We start from the raw sequence: 15,909 nt of genomic DNA on the forward strand, positions 1-15,909 counted from the left end.
GAGACAGTGGCTATTCTTTTCAGCTGTGTCATGAAATATGACTCTGTTAATGCTTATTGATTTTTAATACATTGGTTCAGTCCCTGGTGCCTTTGCTGAAGTGGAAGATGTACCTACTGCCACCACAGATTACCAGCAGGGAAAAATTCCACTTTATGCATCATCAGAAGTCATTACTACTTTTAAGTATGAGCAATGTTTTCTGTAAGTGCAAATCACATTCTTATGTCATCCAGCCACGGGTTATCTATGCTTGGAAGCGGGCAGGAGACTCTTAGTTCTTCTTACTTATAGAGTGTCTCTTAAGGATGGAAGCTATCATGATCGTTATTGACCCAAATACATTAAGTGCTAAAAAAACCTGAAAGACAATACGTAATGAACACTCTTTTTACCAATGTCATAATTCCTTCAGTTCTGATCCCTTGGTCAGATTTCCTAAAACACACAGAAAATAATTAACTTAATTTAATTTTTACTTATTTTAATTAACAAACTGGAAGTGACACAACTAAATGGAAGAAATCAGACTTGAAGTAATTCTCTATGGATCCCTCGTTCTTGCTGAATGTATTAATGTTCCTTCTCTTTAAGCCAGACTTTGTCCAAAGCAAGGACACTTTGAATTGGTACCCTCAGATATTCACCCATCTGCAGAATTTTTGGCTTTGGTGTAAGTCACTAGTATTACATGTCCTACAGCAAGCACACATATATATATACATGTGTATATGTTTTGGTGGACAAACTGTTGAAACTTGTCCTATGCTGTGCCAGTCAGAATTTGGTACTGCTGCGCTGCTTTTCTTTGCTGGCGGGGTTGGGAGTCAGAGTATCATACAGCTAGTAAACGCAAAGATAGTTTTGTTTGTCCATATACAAAAAGTCAATTTATATGAAATACTTTTAAGCATTTTAAATAATAAGTGATATTTGAACAAATCAAGACTTCCCCTTCCTCTGAAAAAAAAAAGGGGGGGGGGGGGGGGCGGTGAAAAAAGGAAAGAAGGCAAAAATAAGTGGTAACTATACCAACCAGGGACACGAGCCCTTCCACAGGCTACCTGCTTTTTCTGTAGTCTAGGCATTCATTACTTTGCATATCTTGAGCTTTATAAATAGCCTCACACCCCTTTGCAGGATGCTGTTAACCAGCTGAAAAGGATTATATTGCTTAATTTGGTGCTATCAAATGAATGCCAGTGTAACAATCAGTTGTTGTGTTTGTTAGATTTATGTGTATTTTACAGTTCTAGTAAGAAAAGCGTGATCTTGTATCAAAGTAGGCCTTGATATCTATATTGTTTCAAACATAAAATGTAGCACTTTGCATTGTTCATCCTTTTATTTTGGCAGTAGATAATATAGCTAATATGAAGAGTTACTATGTTGTCGGGATTTGTACAAGAACATTTTTTTCAATGCTGAATAAATGGTATCTGGACAGAAGTGTTAACTACAGAAGATTTTTTTTTTTTTTTTTTTTGTTAGGTGGCAGAAATGTTTTCAACGCTTTTCCGATGTTTTGGTGATTGTTCCTTTTCCCATTTAATATGTAGAAAGGAAGAAATTTCTAAGTCCAAAACTAATTCTTGGCAGTGCTTTTTAGACACTATTCAAAACCTGATAATAATATTTTTAATATTTGGGTACTGCCTTGTGTATATTGTATGCATGTATGTATATTAGAATTTCCCATTGAAAGTCTTGCATTTTACATGGAAGAGTGATACAGTGATAAGAAAAGCTGAATTACTATATGGAAAACTAATTTTTCAGTTTCCTATCTTCTTTTTTCATAAAAGCAGCTGCATTACTAATAAAAACACCTGTTTTCCCTTCCCCCATCTTATTCTCAGCTGGGAATTTGACTTGCATTTTAATCCAGCGTTAAATATTGCATGACTTCTCTACCTGTTGTTGTAGTTATTAATTCTTGTCTCAGCTTTATTTAAAGGTGCAACAACAGCATAAATAAGTGGTCAGCAAATAAATTCCTGCAGAGCAGCTGTAGCAATTCTTTTTAACAGCTGGTGCAACTCTGACTGGACCAAAGAGTTAAACTTGCTTATCCAACAAGTCATTTTACAGCCAGTGAGGACCAGGCAGACATTTCTGGAATATTTGTAAAACACGTGATGATGCAGCTGGATTTCTGTTACATACCTGTAATATTTTCTGAAATGTTTAATGAAGAAATGAAGATACATACTTTAAAGATAGTTTAAAAAAAAGTGACAATGATGACAAGATCCCATAGTATGGTAAATAAAGCCAAATAATATAGGCCTCTGGTTACAAATGATTAAGTACATTTAAAGGGATGTCTAAATATGGTAGGAGTTCTCTTTTTTTTTTTTTATGTGCATGGTTAAGTATATGTTTTAATGATACAATAGTGTGATTAGTTGATATGATATAGTCTTGCCAATATGCAGTTTTCTAGACAGCCTATGTGTTTTTTTCATAAACACTGAATATGACCTTACAAAAGGTAGCTTCTGCAAACGGTCCCTTGTAATTTTTCAAATGCTCTTTTGCACTCATACTGTCATGACTGAGGGCAGCTTCCACAGCTATAGCTGCATCTGCTTGGATGTTCCCTTCCCTTTCTTTGGAGATGAAATTCTGTATTCATTGAGATGCTTGGGGAACTTTTATCATTGGCATCTCTTTGGGAGCAGTATTGCGTACTAAGGGATCCATGGACAAAGAGAGGTGATCTAGTAGCTCATTGCTGCCCAAAGATGGAGGTCTTGACTACTCTCCACTTCCAAACACTTTTGCTTTTTCTCTTGTCTCATCATGTGTTCAGCTGCTTTGTGAGCTGTTTGTATTTGCTAGACTAGTGGAAAAATAACTTGACAACAACAAAAAATTGAGTATTTTCAGGTATCCTGCTTACTGGAGTCATTTCAGAACTCACAAGCCTCACAGATTCTTCAGCCAGTTTAAGGAAGAGTTTGGAATAAAACTGCCAGAGCAGGAAGGGCAGGTACTACTCTTCTTTTTGCTACTTGAATCTCTAGCTGACCTGTTTGTTTCATTTCAGCTGCAAAGGTGTTTAGCTGTGGGATCAAATAGATCTAATGGAGATCTGTTAGTTTTTGCTGACAGTCATTCAAACTCACTTGCATTGGTGTTCCCAACTGGAACCTGAATCTAGTGAACCCTTGCTGTTGGTTAGTCTGACCTACAGCTTGGGTTCTTCAGCAGACAATGCTACTGGAGTTTTAACTGCCATCCATACTGGAGTTTTAATGTCATCCATGAGTATTAAAATGCAGTAGGTCAAATTTGACGATGACTTCATTTTTCCATACATTCACACTTAGACACTAGGATGCTTAAACAAATATGAGCATGAACATGGGCATGAAAAATGCCTAGTAGATGTGTTTATCTGATTGTTTCCCCTTTGCTTGATATTCATACCTCCTTTGACATCTACTAGGGGATTTCTGGAGAATGCTCTCTTCTGGAGTGTGAAGTATTTTGCCATATTTGTTGGAACTTCTATGATTTTTTTTCAGTAAAGGAGTGTCATACAAGTTGTACCATCTTCCACCAGCAGCTGCGAAAGGTGTATCATCTTCTTGCCATTTCATGGCAAAAATTTTGAAGTAGCTTTTTTGTATTATATGCTAAACTCTTTAATCACTGTAGTTATTAATGACCATGCCTCATTATGATTTCAGAGCCAGAATTACAACCAGGAAGTATCATCTCAGTGAGTCCAAGTTAAGAAAATCTGGATGATTTCTGGATGATTCTTCACTATGTCTTGAGATAAAAATTATCTTCACTGATACCCTCCATACCCTTTTCAGGGGTCTGGGTCATTATGTTTTCTTACAGATACAGATTTTTTTAATTGGGTAGACTTGGATATGATAGAGACTCTTTAGAGCAACAGTTTTTTCTGTGAAGCACCACTAATACAGTTGCAATTAGTGCAGTTCCTTGTTTCTATGCAGCTTATTAGTTTGCCTATACAAAGCAGGCTTATGTGCAGTGTGTCCTTTGGGAGCTACATTTGTATGCTGGTATTAGAAACCCCTCACATAAATAAGCTTAGGACCACAGTTGCTACATAGGAGTAGTTATAGTGTAGTACAGACTGCCTTGCTTTGCTAACAAAATGGTTCCTGCTCTTTGTACACATGGGTGGGGGCCAGTGTGGATCAAGGGAACAATAAGGCTTATGTATAATGTGAATTATAGTGCATCCTGTATGCTACAGCTATGCAGAGCTTACTAAAAATGTTTTTTAGGAAGTACATTATCAAATATATTCAAAGGTTTATTATGCTGCTATTATTATTTTTGAGAAGGTGACTTTTAAAATGTTGCAGTGCTCTACTTTATCCATTTGAGGGCAGCTGTTCACCAATGTTAAGAACTGTGAAAAACCTGTCTGCTTTTTGCATTTTAATCTCTGTATACTTGCCAGTACTTCATTTTACAAAGATGTGTCTTCACTGGACCAGCCAAAAAAAAAAAAAAAAAAAAGGAGGACTCTTCTGGATTCTTAAGTTTGCGGTTAATACTCCCTGATGATCTCAAACTACTATTTTCAAAATCAGGTTGTCAGGCACTTGGATGCATCTAAATAAAGTGATCTGATTTCAAACATGATCTTCTGATTAAAATGACAGACAGGCACATTTTCTAGGAGCATCACTGAATATCAACCCCACTTCATTTAGAAACAGGATGTTAGAGAAATGTATTACAAAGCATTAAAGCTCAAATTTTTGTAGTTTCACATTCGTCAAGGTTATATTAAAAATACACATTTCTAAAGATAACTGCAACAGAGTGGCTTGTAAAAATTTACATTTAGAGCTTAGATTAGACTTTTATGTGTAATAAATACAAAAATAAGTGATATCTACTATATGCAATGTATTCCTGACACTTCTAAGATAGCCAGCCCTCTCAATTTTTGTTTTCCTGTTACTCCCCCTTAATGCTTAAATTAGGCTTAATCATACTTTCAGGCTAAGGACTTTTATTTATTAAACATTTGTAGCTGTCTAGCAAAGCTTTGGGCCTTTAAACATACTTACAATCAGTAGTGTGTAGCAAATCTAAGACTAAAACAAAATGATGATATATGGAAACAAAACTGGGCCAACAAGATCTCATCTGCTAGTGCAAATGTTTTTTTTCTGGAAGACAGTGATAAAAAAGGGGGGAATATAGGCAGAGAGAAAACCCAAAGCTTTTCCTTATTGCTATGGTAAAGTGTGAAATCTAGCATTGTAATTTCATATGGGACCAGAAGAAAAAAAAAAAAGACTTTAGTTTGCTTTGGCTTTATCCACTTAGAAAGGGGACTGCACTAAATGTGAACATAACACCTTTTTTCAGCCAGAAGTGTGTCCCTGTGGAAGTACTCTAGAATAGCTTGGAAGTTCCTGAGGATATCTCAAGCCACAGAAGAAGTAGGGCTGACAATCAAGAGTTTTGTCTTTTCAGAAGTGTGAGAATAACCTGTGACTGGAGACTTGTGCTGTGAGTGATGCTTGGAGGGTGCTGTACTTCAGTCTTGTCTGCTCCCCAATTGTATGTAAATTTGTAATTGGGCCAAGTTGTGCTGCTATTTTGCACTTGGGTTATGAGCTAATAGTTAAATTTAAAAAAAGAAGGAAAAAAAGCAAGGGACAAGTAAGCATGTGAAGTAGAAATGTACTATGCTCTTATCAACTAATAATGGTTGGTACTAAAGTAGTGTTTTGTCACACTGTCAAATTCTCCTTTCAGCAATTGCGCAAGGAAATAATCTTTCAAAACTGAGTTTACTTCAACAGTTTTTCTTAACGTGCACATGCAGATATTTCAGTATGCAATTAAACGAAATATTGAGTACTTATTAAACTACAGTCTGAGGTTTGCTTTGTACAAAATACTGTATCTGGTCTTGTGTTACATACATGCTATTCAAATGTCAAATTATATAAATACATTTTATTAACCTTCCCACTCTGGAATGACTAAGACAGCAACTTGTACATCAAAAATGGAAAACGTTGACCTGTTGCTTCTTTTTGAATGACACATCAATAGGGATACGTGAGTTGATCTCTTTTGGGTTTTTGACTCTGTTCTTCACTTTAGTTATTCAAAATAGAAACAAAAGGCTAATTTTTCTCCCTCTTTTGAGTGCTTCAGTGAAGTTTTCTTATTGAGTGAATCTAAGATCTCAAGAAACCTTTCCAAAGTCTTCCAGCCAAGTGAAAGCCTAATATTTGTTGTATAAAATATGAAGTAATTCAGAATGAAATTATAAACTGTGATCTAATGACGTTGTTGAGTACAGGAGAATGGTAAGCTGTTTTTTGGAGTTGATAGGATAAAGTATGAACAAGGAAATGTAAAGGGTCTTTTAGAGGAGAGTGTATGTCTAAAGGTGCTTTAGAATGGCATTTGAATAGAATGGCAGAAAAGAAAAAAACAATCAGGGCTTGAAAATATTGTGCTACCCAGCATTCCATCATAGCATTTCTGTATGCAGCATCTGAAAAGAAATAAGGATTTCTTGTTGTTCATCTGAGAAAGAGATATTTTGTTGTAAGTGAATGCTTACAGTAATGTATGTATACTCAGTGAAGCATTACCGTTTTTCATAGTTGTTTGTTTGTTTATTTATTTTTTAACTGTTCAACAAGCAAATGTTTGCTCAGGGGAGGCCCTCTATATGCAAGTGAGACATGCTTACAGCTTGGATTTTAAAGGGGAAACAAAGGGTAAGTGGAGATGCTAATACAGGCCTGTTTTAATGCTGTCTTTTTGTGAAGTTTCAGTGTTGTGCTTCAAGCATTAAAGCACTACTACACTCCCTCTTTTGCTCTCACATAATTATACAGTTAATTATCTTTGCTGGGTTGTGCATAAAGGAACTTGTAAGATTTCTTAATGGTCATTTATTCACTGTGTTTTGGACTGTACCTACTCAGTGCATACAAGGGCTCTGATGGCTTTCTGTGTCTCTTATCAGCAATTTAATAAGACATTTTCATAGGCTTTTATCTCTTTCTATTTAGTTTTGCTCAAAAAGGTTTTCAAGATTTGAATATATTTTTAAGAAACATGTCCAGGTATAGGGATCGGAAAGGGGCTGTGGGAACCTAGAGGCATTGTAGGAAAGCTAATTTGATCAAGAAATTATTTAAAATGGAAGTAAACTAATTGCGGGTGATGTGAGTAATAGACATTGCTGTTCTAGCTTCATTTGGTGGAGTAAAAGCTTTTTTCCTGGAAAATGGCCTTGAGTCAGGTTTGTTGCGAAGAGCAGGCAGCCCTTTCCCCATATCCTTTGGGAGATGCTCTTCTGGGAGAAGGAGCCCTCCTCCTTTCCATTGGTGGCGGCGGCTAGACCTGAGCAAACTTGTACTCAAACCTGTGATGGCCAGAAAAGGTAAGAACGTTCAAGTACCATTGCAGCCCTAGAGCCAAAACCCCCTGGATGCTGCTCCCCCACAGCAGCAGAGAAGGGGAAGAGGTGCAGCTGGGCTACTTGTGCTTAAGTAAGGAGGACCAGGAAGAAAGAGATAAAAAACACAGTATAGGTGAAAAATACGCTGGTAGCTTCTACTTTTAATAAAAAAAGCATGTTTTGAGCCAATACCTTCATTTTAGGGGACTCCCTTTTTATTTTCTTTTCCGACATGTTGTGTGTTGGGTTTTTTGTTTGTTTTGTTTTGTTTCCTTTTTTTAACTTTTGGACTTAGTAATATATATTGTTTGTGGAGATGGTGGTTGAGAAACAGCAAAGTCCAGGTCAGCTTTTTAGTCACTAACTGTCAAATTTTATTGGAAGTCCAGAAGAAGTCTGCCTGGAGAGTGATGGAGTTGATCCTGCAGTAACACTATTACTGTCTGAAGGTTGCAATCTCCTTGGATTCTTCTTCTGAAAGCACAATGCCAACTTATAAATACCAATTAAAAAAAAAAAAAATCGTCTTTTAAAGCATGGGCATAAGCACCTGTGGCTATTAAAACTCCTGACAGTCATGATTTTCTTCTTTTTCAATCTGCGTATCCCTTTTTGGAGAAGGACTCCTCTGACATTGCAGGGGAGGTTCCACCAGCTGTGTGACTGGCAGGCGCAGTCTGCCTGCCCCTTGGTGGTTTAATTCCTGTCTATACTAGGATAGCTTGCACTTCACTGAGCAGCAGACAGGTCAGGACACTTGGCAGAAGGCTGAGAGACAAAGGCAGCAGGCTCGGGGGAGCCGAATCACCAATCTGAAACTTTTAAAAAAAAAAAAAAAAAGTAGTCATGCAACTCTAGAAGCAAAGTTTTTAGCAATGTTCTTGCATTATTAGTAGACTTGACAAAGTAAGAACGATAAAATGTCCAAACCTGGGAAAACTGCCATCAACCATGGCTTGGTTCCTGTTGATCTTAAAAGTGCCAAAGAACCTCTACCACACCAAACTGTGATGAAGATATTTAGCATCAGCATCATTGCACAAGGCCTGCCCTTCTGCCGTAGGCGGGTAAGTGTAGAAGTCTTTAAAACCTAAATTTTGATCGCTTGGCTTGTGGGTCTGTGCTTTGTCATGGTGCATTCATTCCATGAGGAAATACTTACATCTGTATTATCTGTTCACTCAGAGTGCCATAGAGGAGCCCTTAGGTCATTTATTTCAATACTTCTTGTGCTTGAATTGCATTAAAATCCGTACATGTTGTCTTAGCTGTTACTCATTTAAAAGGGATATGCCAGAGAGTCTTTTATACTTGTAAACCACATAAATGAAAACAAATGCTGTACAAAATAGGTGCGTTCATAAATGTGTATTTTGCTTTTGTTCACTCCTTTGGGTGATGTCAGTCGTTTTGAGTAAAATCTATTGAATGAACTTCTGAATGGTATCGGCGCGTGCGACTTGCTGAATATTAAAGTAGATAATTTAGAGGTGTTAAACTAATTGTTATCTAAACATTTTCAGTAAGAATTCTTAAATTACGATTTTAATACTTTTGTAACTCAGTAATGGAGAGAACATTTTTGCTGTTAGAGAAAACAAAAATAGCATGTTACTATGTGGAGGTTGCGATATAGTTTATATATAGACAATCCCAGCCTGACAAACTATCATGGGTCTTATGCTACAGCTTCAGGGACTATACGAATAAAGTGGCTCTTAGAGCACATTATGTGAGTTGTTTGGGGGCTTTTTTAGTTTGTTTGTGTTTGGTTTGGTTTGGTTTTTTTAAGTCTTTTAGATTTTGGTTTTTTCTTTCATATACAATTTTCAATTAAAAGTCAGTATTTTCAAATCAACTTCTATGATTATTTTGTTATTCAGTTTGCATATTGCTGAGCTCAAAATCTTTAAAGTAAAATTAATTTTTCTTCTTTATTACTCTTTGCAACTTTTTTCAGTAAAATTATAAATAAACTCATTCCACATAATTAATTTTCCCAGCACTACTTTGAGTTTTCTATTGCTATTGAATAAATACTATTTCCATTTATTGATGCAAGTTCTTAAAACTAGCTCAACTCTTTTAAGTGTGCTGGCTTTCCTTGAATGTCAACATATTCCTTAAGCTTCATTATTTGAATCATGAATAAAATTTAAATTTGACAAGATCACCCTTGAAAGCTTGATTTCTTTTTACTGTGTTGCTTTGAATGTCTGAATATGTTTCTTATATGTAAAAAGTATGTTACATGTGTTGAAAACTAGCAACATAATATCCACCTGCAGAAATGCAAAAATTAGAATACATATATCATACACATGACTGCTTAATGTTGGATTATGTGCATTTCAGAAAATTACTTTTTCTTCTGAAATTAGATATTATATATATTTTTGAACATTGAATAGGAACAGTTCATAAGGTTGAAAGTGATAAAATAACCCTCTATATTTTAGTAGATGTGCTTTCAAATTTTTTTAAAATGATTTGAGAACTGTTTACTTAAAAATGAGCATTTGGGATATTGATAGTTTCAGTTCTTTTGTCTTGGATAAAACCTATAGTATACAGCATAGAAGATAAGTTTAGTAGATATATTTCACAAGTCTTTTTGTGACTATATTAATATGTTATACTATTGAAACTTTACTGTTGATGTTTTATGCATCTATTTTCTGTAATGAGAAGTGTGGTCACACATTAACTTATCACAAATATGAAAGATCTAAAGCAGTTCTCTGAATACTTTGATTTGTTCCAAAACAACCATGACTGATCTCAGCTGTCCTGTCCTATACCATGTTCAAGCAGTTTAATGACATAGAGATTTTAGGTCTAGGAAGGTTTAAGAAGCTGTTCAGCATCTACTTTACTTTTGGCATTAGGAAGAAGGAGGAAATTATGAAATGCTGTAAATGTATGTTTTACCAGTTTTATCTTCTGAAACTAGTAATTCTCAGTGTGATGGCTGCTGATAGTGGAGAAGATGAGAGCTCTGCCTTTAGTCTCATGCCTTGCAGCACTCAGAGCCTGCGTGTAGCTCCCAACCATTACCATATTGGGTTCCGTCCATGCAAACACACGTAGGGTACGTGTGACATCTGCATTTTCATTTCTGCATATTTAAAACAAAAAAAAACACACCTGATTTTGGATAACAAGAGATGAAAGAATCAGTACTTTTGCTACATAGATTTATCATTTTATTTAACATAGCAAGAACAAAAAATAATTTTCATGTAAAATGAGTTCTGACACAAAGTCTGCAACACTTATATGAAAAGTAGAATTAAAATAAAATAAATCTAAGTAACGCATAGAATTATTTAGCATTTAATGTTCAGACCTAAACTTGATGTGCTTTAGAACATAAGTTACAGGTTACTCCTAGGCTTTTAAGTTGATAAAATGTCAATACCAACTTTTTCTGGCAAGTGCATGATTCAGCCATTCAGACACAGACCTGACTTAAAGATTATTGACCTTCTCCTTGTTCGAACTCATTTCTTCCCCTCCTTAATTGTACCTCAAAGTAAAAAAAACGTCTTCAAAATGTGCACTATGATCCTTGGGAGTAAAAGTGCTTCCTTTCTGAGAGCTGACAATTCATGGCTTCTGCATCCTCTACATTAGTTATGCTGGGGCTTCTATCAGGAAGTGCACTATAAATGGTCACAGGATTTAACGGTTTGCCCTTATGCATTTTGTCAGCTTGCTCATGTAGTTAAAACACTTGTCTGCAATACTACTGATCCGTACCCAGTTATAAATAGTATTACTTAGCATTCTTTGTGTAGCACTTGAGGATAACTTCAGTGCATAGCTCTAAAAGTGCTGTGCTTACACAATGAACATACGTATTACCTCAAAGCTGTCACTGAAAACATTGATGCAGTGTTGTCAAACATAAACATAGCCGTGGTCCTCTTTAGCTGTTAACATGTCATTTGTAGGCACTGAAGTAGATTTTGCAGTATAATGTGAAGCAGCACTGAATACCCTTCCAGTAGTGCACACTTGAAGTATCGGGTGTCATTTAGCTCTTCTGTGCAGTGTAACTGCAGCTGATCATTGAACATACGAGATAGTCACGCATGTCACAAATGTTCCACCATCAAATGCTGTATTTTGTTTGCCACGGTAAATACTTGCAGTTGACAGAAAATTGGTCTCTTAACTAACTATGTGATTTTTCCCTTAGATTGCTTTTAAACTACTAACAGTAGAAATGTTTTTCATTCTGAACTGTTCCAATTCTTAATGATTTCAAAAGCTGTACCTTAAAAATAGAATTTTTCCGTCATTAGTTTTCTGTTTTTTCCTGAAAATTCCAGTACTTGTTGCTCTTAGAGGCTGCTGTATAACAGTTTAGTCACATTGAATATATGTTTTTAAGAAGTGCTAATAAGCTGGAGAATTTGTGAAAGTGACTTACACACTTCCGGCATTCTTTCATTTCAAATGCTTTAGAGTAGCACTGAATTTTTATAAAGCAGGGGTTTCTGTGTGAACCCTGTGGCATTCCAACTAAAAAAGTCAAAGCAAGAAATGTATCAATTTTTAGTGCCCATACTCTCAGAAACACCGAAGATTCTGTTAATAGTTTTGTTATATATGTGTATGTTTCACCCCTAAAATGTATCCAAACAAATTTTGGCAATTCATCAGCTTAGTTCATCAGTGAAATGCTTCCCCCTGTAGGATGTACTTGTGTCTTAGATGAACATGGAATAAAGCATTTAAGTATTGATTTATATACTAGCCTGTGTTTTTTGTATATATGAGTATCCACTGTTTTTACGTGTGACATGTGCCCTGGTCCATTTGTTATTTAAGTGGAGCACTTGGAAAGAGACTCCATTCCTTTTGCTTCCTCTGGTTGACTGGTATGCTAATAATTCATTTGAAATACTAATGTGTTGTAGCATGAACAACTTCACTTATTTGGACTTGTTTCTTTATCCCTTCATTTCTGGGTTAAAACAACCAAAACACCCTTTTTGTTGTCAGTCCAATCTGTGTAAATGCTTGCACCAGCGGTTTAACCAAGTAGTCCGTCTGTTCAGTTTTTCAGGGAGATGTAGTCCTGAAATTTTCTGTAACATATCATATTTATTGCTTGAGTATGGCACGCTATTTCATGGATGACAGTAAGAAGTTACTTAATGGACAAAAAAAAAAATATTTAGCTTTCTCTGAGATGATATATCCTCTCATTTTATACTTCCTTGTATTTCAGCTGACTTTAGATCAGGTGCTGAGTAACATGAAAAACAACTTAAACACAAAAAAAGAAAAAAATTCTCTTTTTACCTCAGAATTTTTTTACCATTGGGTCAGAAGAGCATAAAGAAAAAAGTGTGGAAATGTACATGTGTGCATGCATATACATGTATATGTGTATAATTTTTAAATTTAAAACTTAGGGGGGTCTTAAGAGTCTGTCACAGGACAAATCAGAGCACTCCCACATGCCTGCTTGTTTTACAGGAGACCTTTAGGTTCTGGGCTTTGGGGCAAGGAACTTGAATAATGGTTAGTGGTGTTAAGATGCCTCTTTGAGTGGCTGTCAGATACAACTTCATTCCTAAGCTGGTTTAGCCTTTTCTTCAAATTTCCGTGTTTGTGTTAGAATTTGTCACCTGAATGTGCAGATTATGGGCTAGTCAGTTGATACCTACATGGAAGGGAGCTTGTTCTTGTCCACTCTGCTTGTTTCTCATAAAGGAGTGTGTCCATTGCTCTGGATATCCAAATATTCACAATAAAGCCACCCTTCCAGAGATTTTACTTTTCATTGTTCAACTTACAACCTATAGTGTTTGTTTTCTTGCTTTTATTATTTTTAGAGTTTCAGTTTTGGAAGATCTTTGCAAAGAAACATAAGGATTTTGAGTGGAAAGACAGGAATACTGAGAAGTCTTGTGTAACACTGCCTAGAGGGTAACTCCTTTTAGAAGATAAATAATCTTGAATAATGAACTTTTTCCTCTCTCTCCACTCTGCATCTGCTTTTCCCATGGCTTTAATCTCCTCCAAGAGGGGAATAAAACTTTTTCCTGCATGAGGTGATAGCCTTGAAGAAAAGCAATGTTACTTATTTTCTCAATGTGGTACAGAGGCAGTCTAAAAATTCTCTTCACCTTTTTTTTTTTTTTCCTTCCTTCTTTCTGCAATTATCTCTTTCATTTTGCTTTCAAACTGTGCTGTACTTGAGAGGTAATCAAATAGGAGCTACAGAAGTAGTGGACAAATCACCAGTTATCTGGTCAGCTTCCAGGTGGGTTGGTTCAGCCTGACTCAGCTGAAGAGCCCTGTGGTCTCCCAAGCTATGCTTGCAAGAGGTTAGTCAAGTCATACCACAATCCATCTTGTTTTTTAACCTCAAAACCATGGATGCAGTCAGGTGTAGCCAATGTTTATGACTCTGTAGAACTAGATACAGGCAGAAGTATGCTCATCTACCCCTCCCCTTCTCTGGGGTGTTATAGAAGCTCTGGGCTTAAGATAGCATTTGTAGGAGGAAGATCTGAGTTTGTTCAAACAGCTGTTCCCTGTGTCCCCTGAAAAAAAGAAAATTGCTAGCTAAACTGTGCATAGCTAGTCCAACCTGCTATACTGGGTCAAAAATACTTGGACAACTCCAGACAAACTTCCGACAACTTTGCTTGGGTTTTTTGGTGGGGAGAGAGTTGATGGTTCTTTTCACCAAAACTTCTGCAACATGTCATATAGCACTCCCAGAGTCTGCTTTTTCAGAATAATCAGTGATCCTTTGTCACCATATTGACTCTTGAGAAACACTTTTATATTTAAATTGTGTTACTTATTTCTGGCCAAAATAAAAGCAGCAGTCGGAAACTCATTTATATTTAACGCTAGCTAAAATGTTTTTCTTTGTGGCTTTGATGCATTTAAAACTTCCATTTCTCGTACAAGGAGTGGTGCTGTCTCTTACAGACCGATGCGCCGGGTGCAGATGCTAAAAGCCTTTTAGGAGGGTTCTGCAGTCAGTCACTTCCTTTCAGGAGGTGTCAGAAGGAAGGTTGCCTGGGCAATTTTACTCCTTTGTGCCTGATTGTTTAGATGTCTTTAGAAACCTTTATTGTTATTCACATTGAGCTATTCAAACATGCTGGATTGACTTTGTGAAAGCTCTTTACCTGCTTAAAGTCTGTCAGTTTTATCATCTCAAGCTGTGGAGGCTATAGAATCCAGCAGAAGAAAAGAGGGAATGGGAGACAGAGTGATGCCATAAACTGACCCAGCTGCCTCTTTGCTGATTGATCATGCCAGAGAGGAATTCATGAAATGTGTAATTAAATACTTCATTTATTGCTTTGAAACCTAATTGGCTTAACTGTGAATCTCCTTTTTTCTTCTTTTTGCAGTCTGTTGTATCACTAAGTAAACACTTTTTCTTTCTACAACAAATAAAGCTATTTTAATTTCCTGAACAGATCTTTTTCAGGTGGGGGAAAAGATCCTTTGTGAGGAAAAAAATGCTCTGTGGTGACATAACTATCTCATAATACAAATACACAAAGAGGGTAAATGAATTTTAACTGGCAATCTTTGTTCTGGCATTTCCCAGATAATGACTGGAAGCTGAACTGAACTGGAATGATACCTAAGCAGGATTGTAGCATTAGCATCTTGCTCTCTGATCTCTGACACTTATCACAGCTGTTTGATTGGTTTTCCTTATGTGCTGAACTGTTGCTCTCACAAAATGATGCTTTTACCATTTGAAATAGATCCACTCCTCAGGGTGGAAATCTGAACTCATTCCTGGTTTCACTGCTCAACTTGTGTTTTTCTTCCAAACTGGTGCAAACTATCTCACTCTCCCTTCTCCTAGCTTTGGACTGTTAATGCAGCTTTCTCCCCACACCTTTTCATTGATATTCATCCTCTGTTAAAAGTGAGCCTCTATTTCCTCTCTTCTTTGTCCTCTTTCCATCTACTAGTACACTTATTTATCTTTGTTTCATGATAACATTTTTTGATAATATAGTTTTGCACGGGGACAAGAGGCAAGTATTTTATAATGTTACTCAGTTATTTGAAAAGGCAAGAAAACAACACTGGAGTTGACATGACTTCATTTTTAGTCAAGGAAATGTCTACTCTTGATTTGTTGTGTTCCTTGAAATACTTTTTGAGTAACTAGTTTGATTGTGAGGCTTCTTGGTAAGAGGATTGAGATGGTTGGAGATCATTTGTGTAGTCATATGCAGCTTAATCACATTTCAGAAAAAATTCTCTCAAATACACATGATTTTAACTATGAATTATATAATCCATGAAGCAGGGTAATGATTTTTCTTAAAAATTCAGCTGATAATTACAAACTGTACTACATTTTTAATATGCTATAAATATACATCTTTGTGAAAGAGAAGTGCTAGTTATGTATGTCATATGAAAATGCTGACCCTGTGCAAGAAGGTGATATAGTAAAT

At 36.2% G+C, this 15,909-nt stretch overlaps 1 protein-coding gene across 4 annotated transcripts in view; it reads left to right on the forward strand.

Annotated features, from left to right (window-relative positions):
* Nucleotides 1-15,909, forward strand: part of FBXW7 (F-box and WD repeat domain containing 7) — a 173,401-nt gene that overhangs the window by 94,226 nt on the left and 63,266 nt on the right. Inside the window, exon 1 of one of the 4 annotated variants that reach the window (XM_065836691.2) lies at nucleotides 8,162-8,508. The exons of the other annotated variants lie outside the window; for them this stretch is intronic. Coding sequence (XP_065692763.1) covers nucleotides 8,362-8,508 — 147 coding nt within the window. The 5' untranslated portion in view covers nucleotides 8,162-8,361. Of the gene's footprint in view, nucleotides 1-8,161; nucleotides 8,509-15,909 lie in introns of those variants that run through there. 4 annotated transcript variants of the gene reach the window in all.

Source organism: Patagioenas fasciata, chromosome 4 (genome assembly GCF_037038585.1).
Source record: "Patagioenas fasciata isolate bPatFas1 chromosome 4, bPatFas1.hap1, whole genome shotgun sequence".
NCBI classification, from domain to species: domain Eukaryota; kingdom Metazoa; phylum Chordata; class Aves; order Columbiformes; family Columbidae; genus Patagioenas; species Patagioenas fasciata.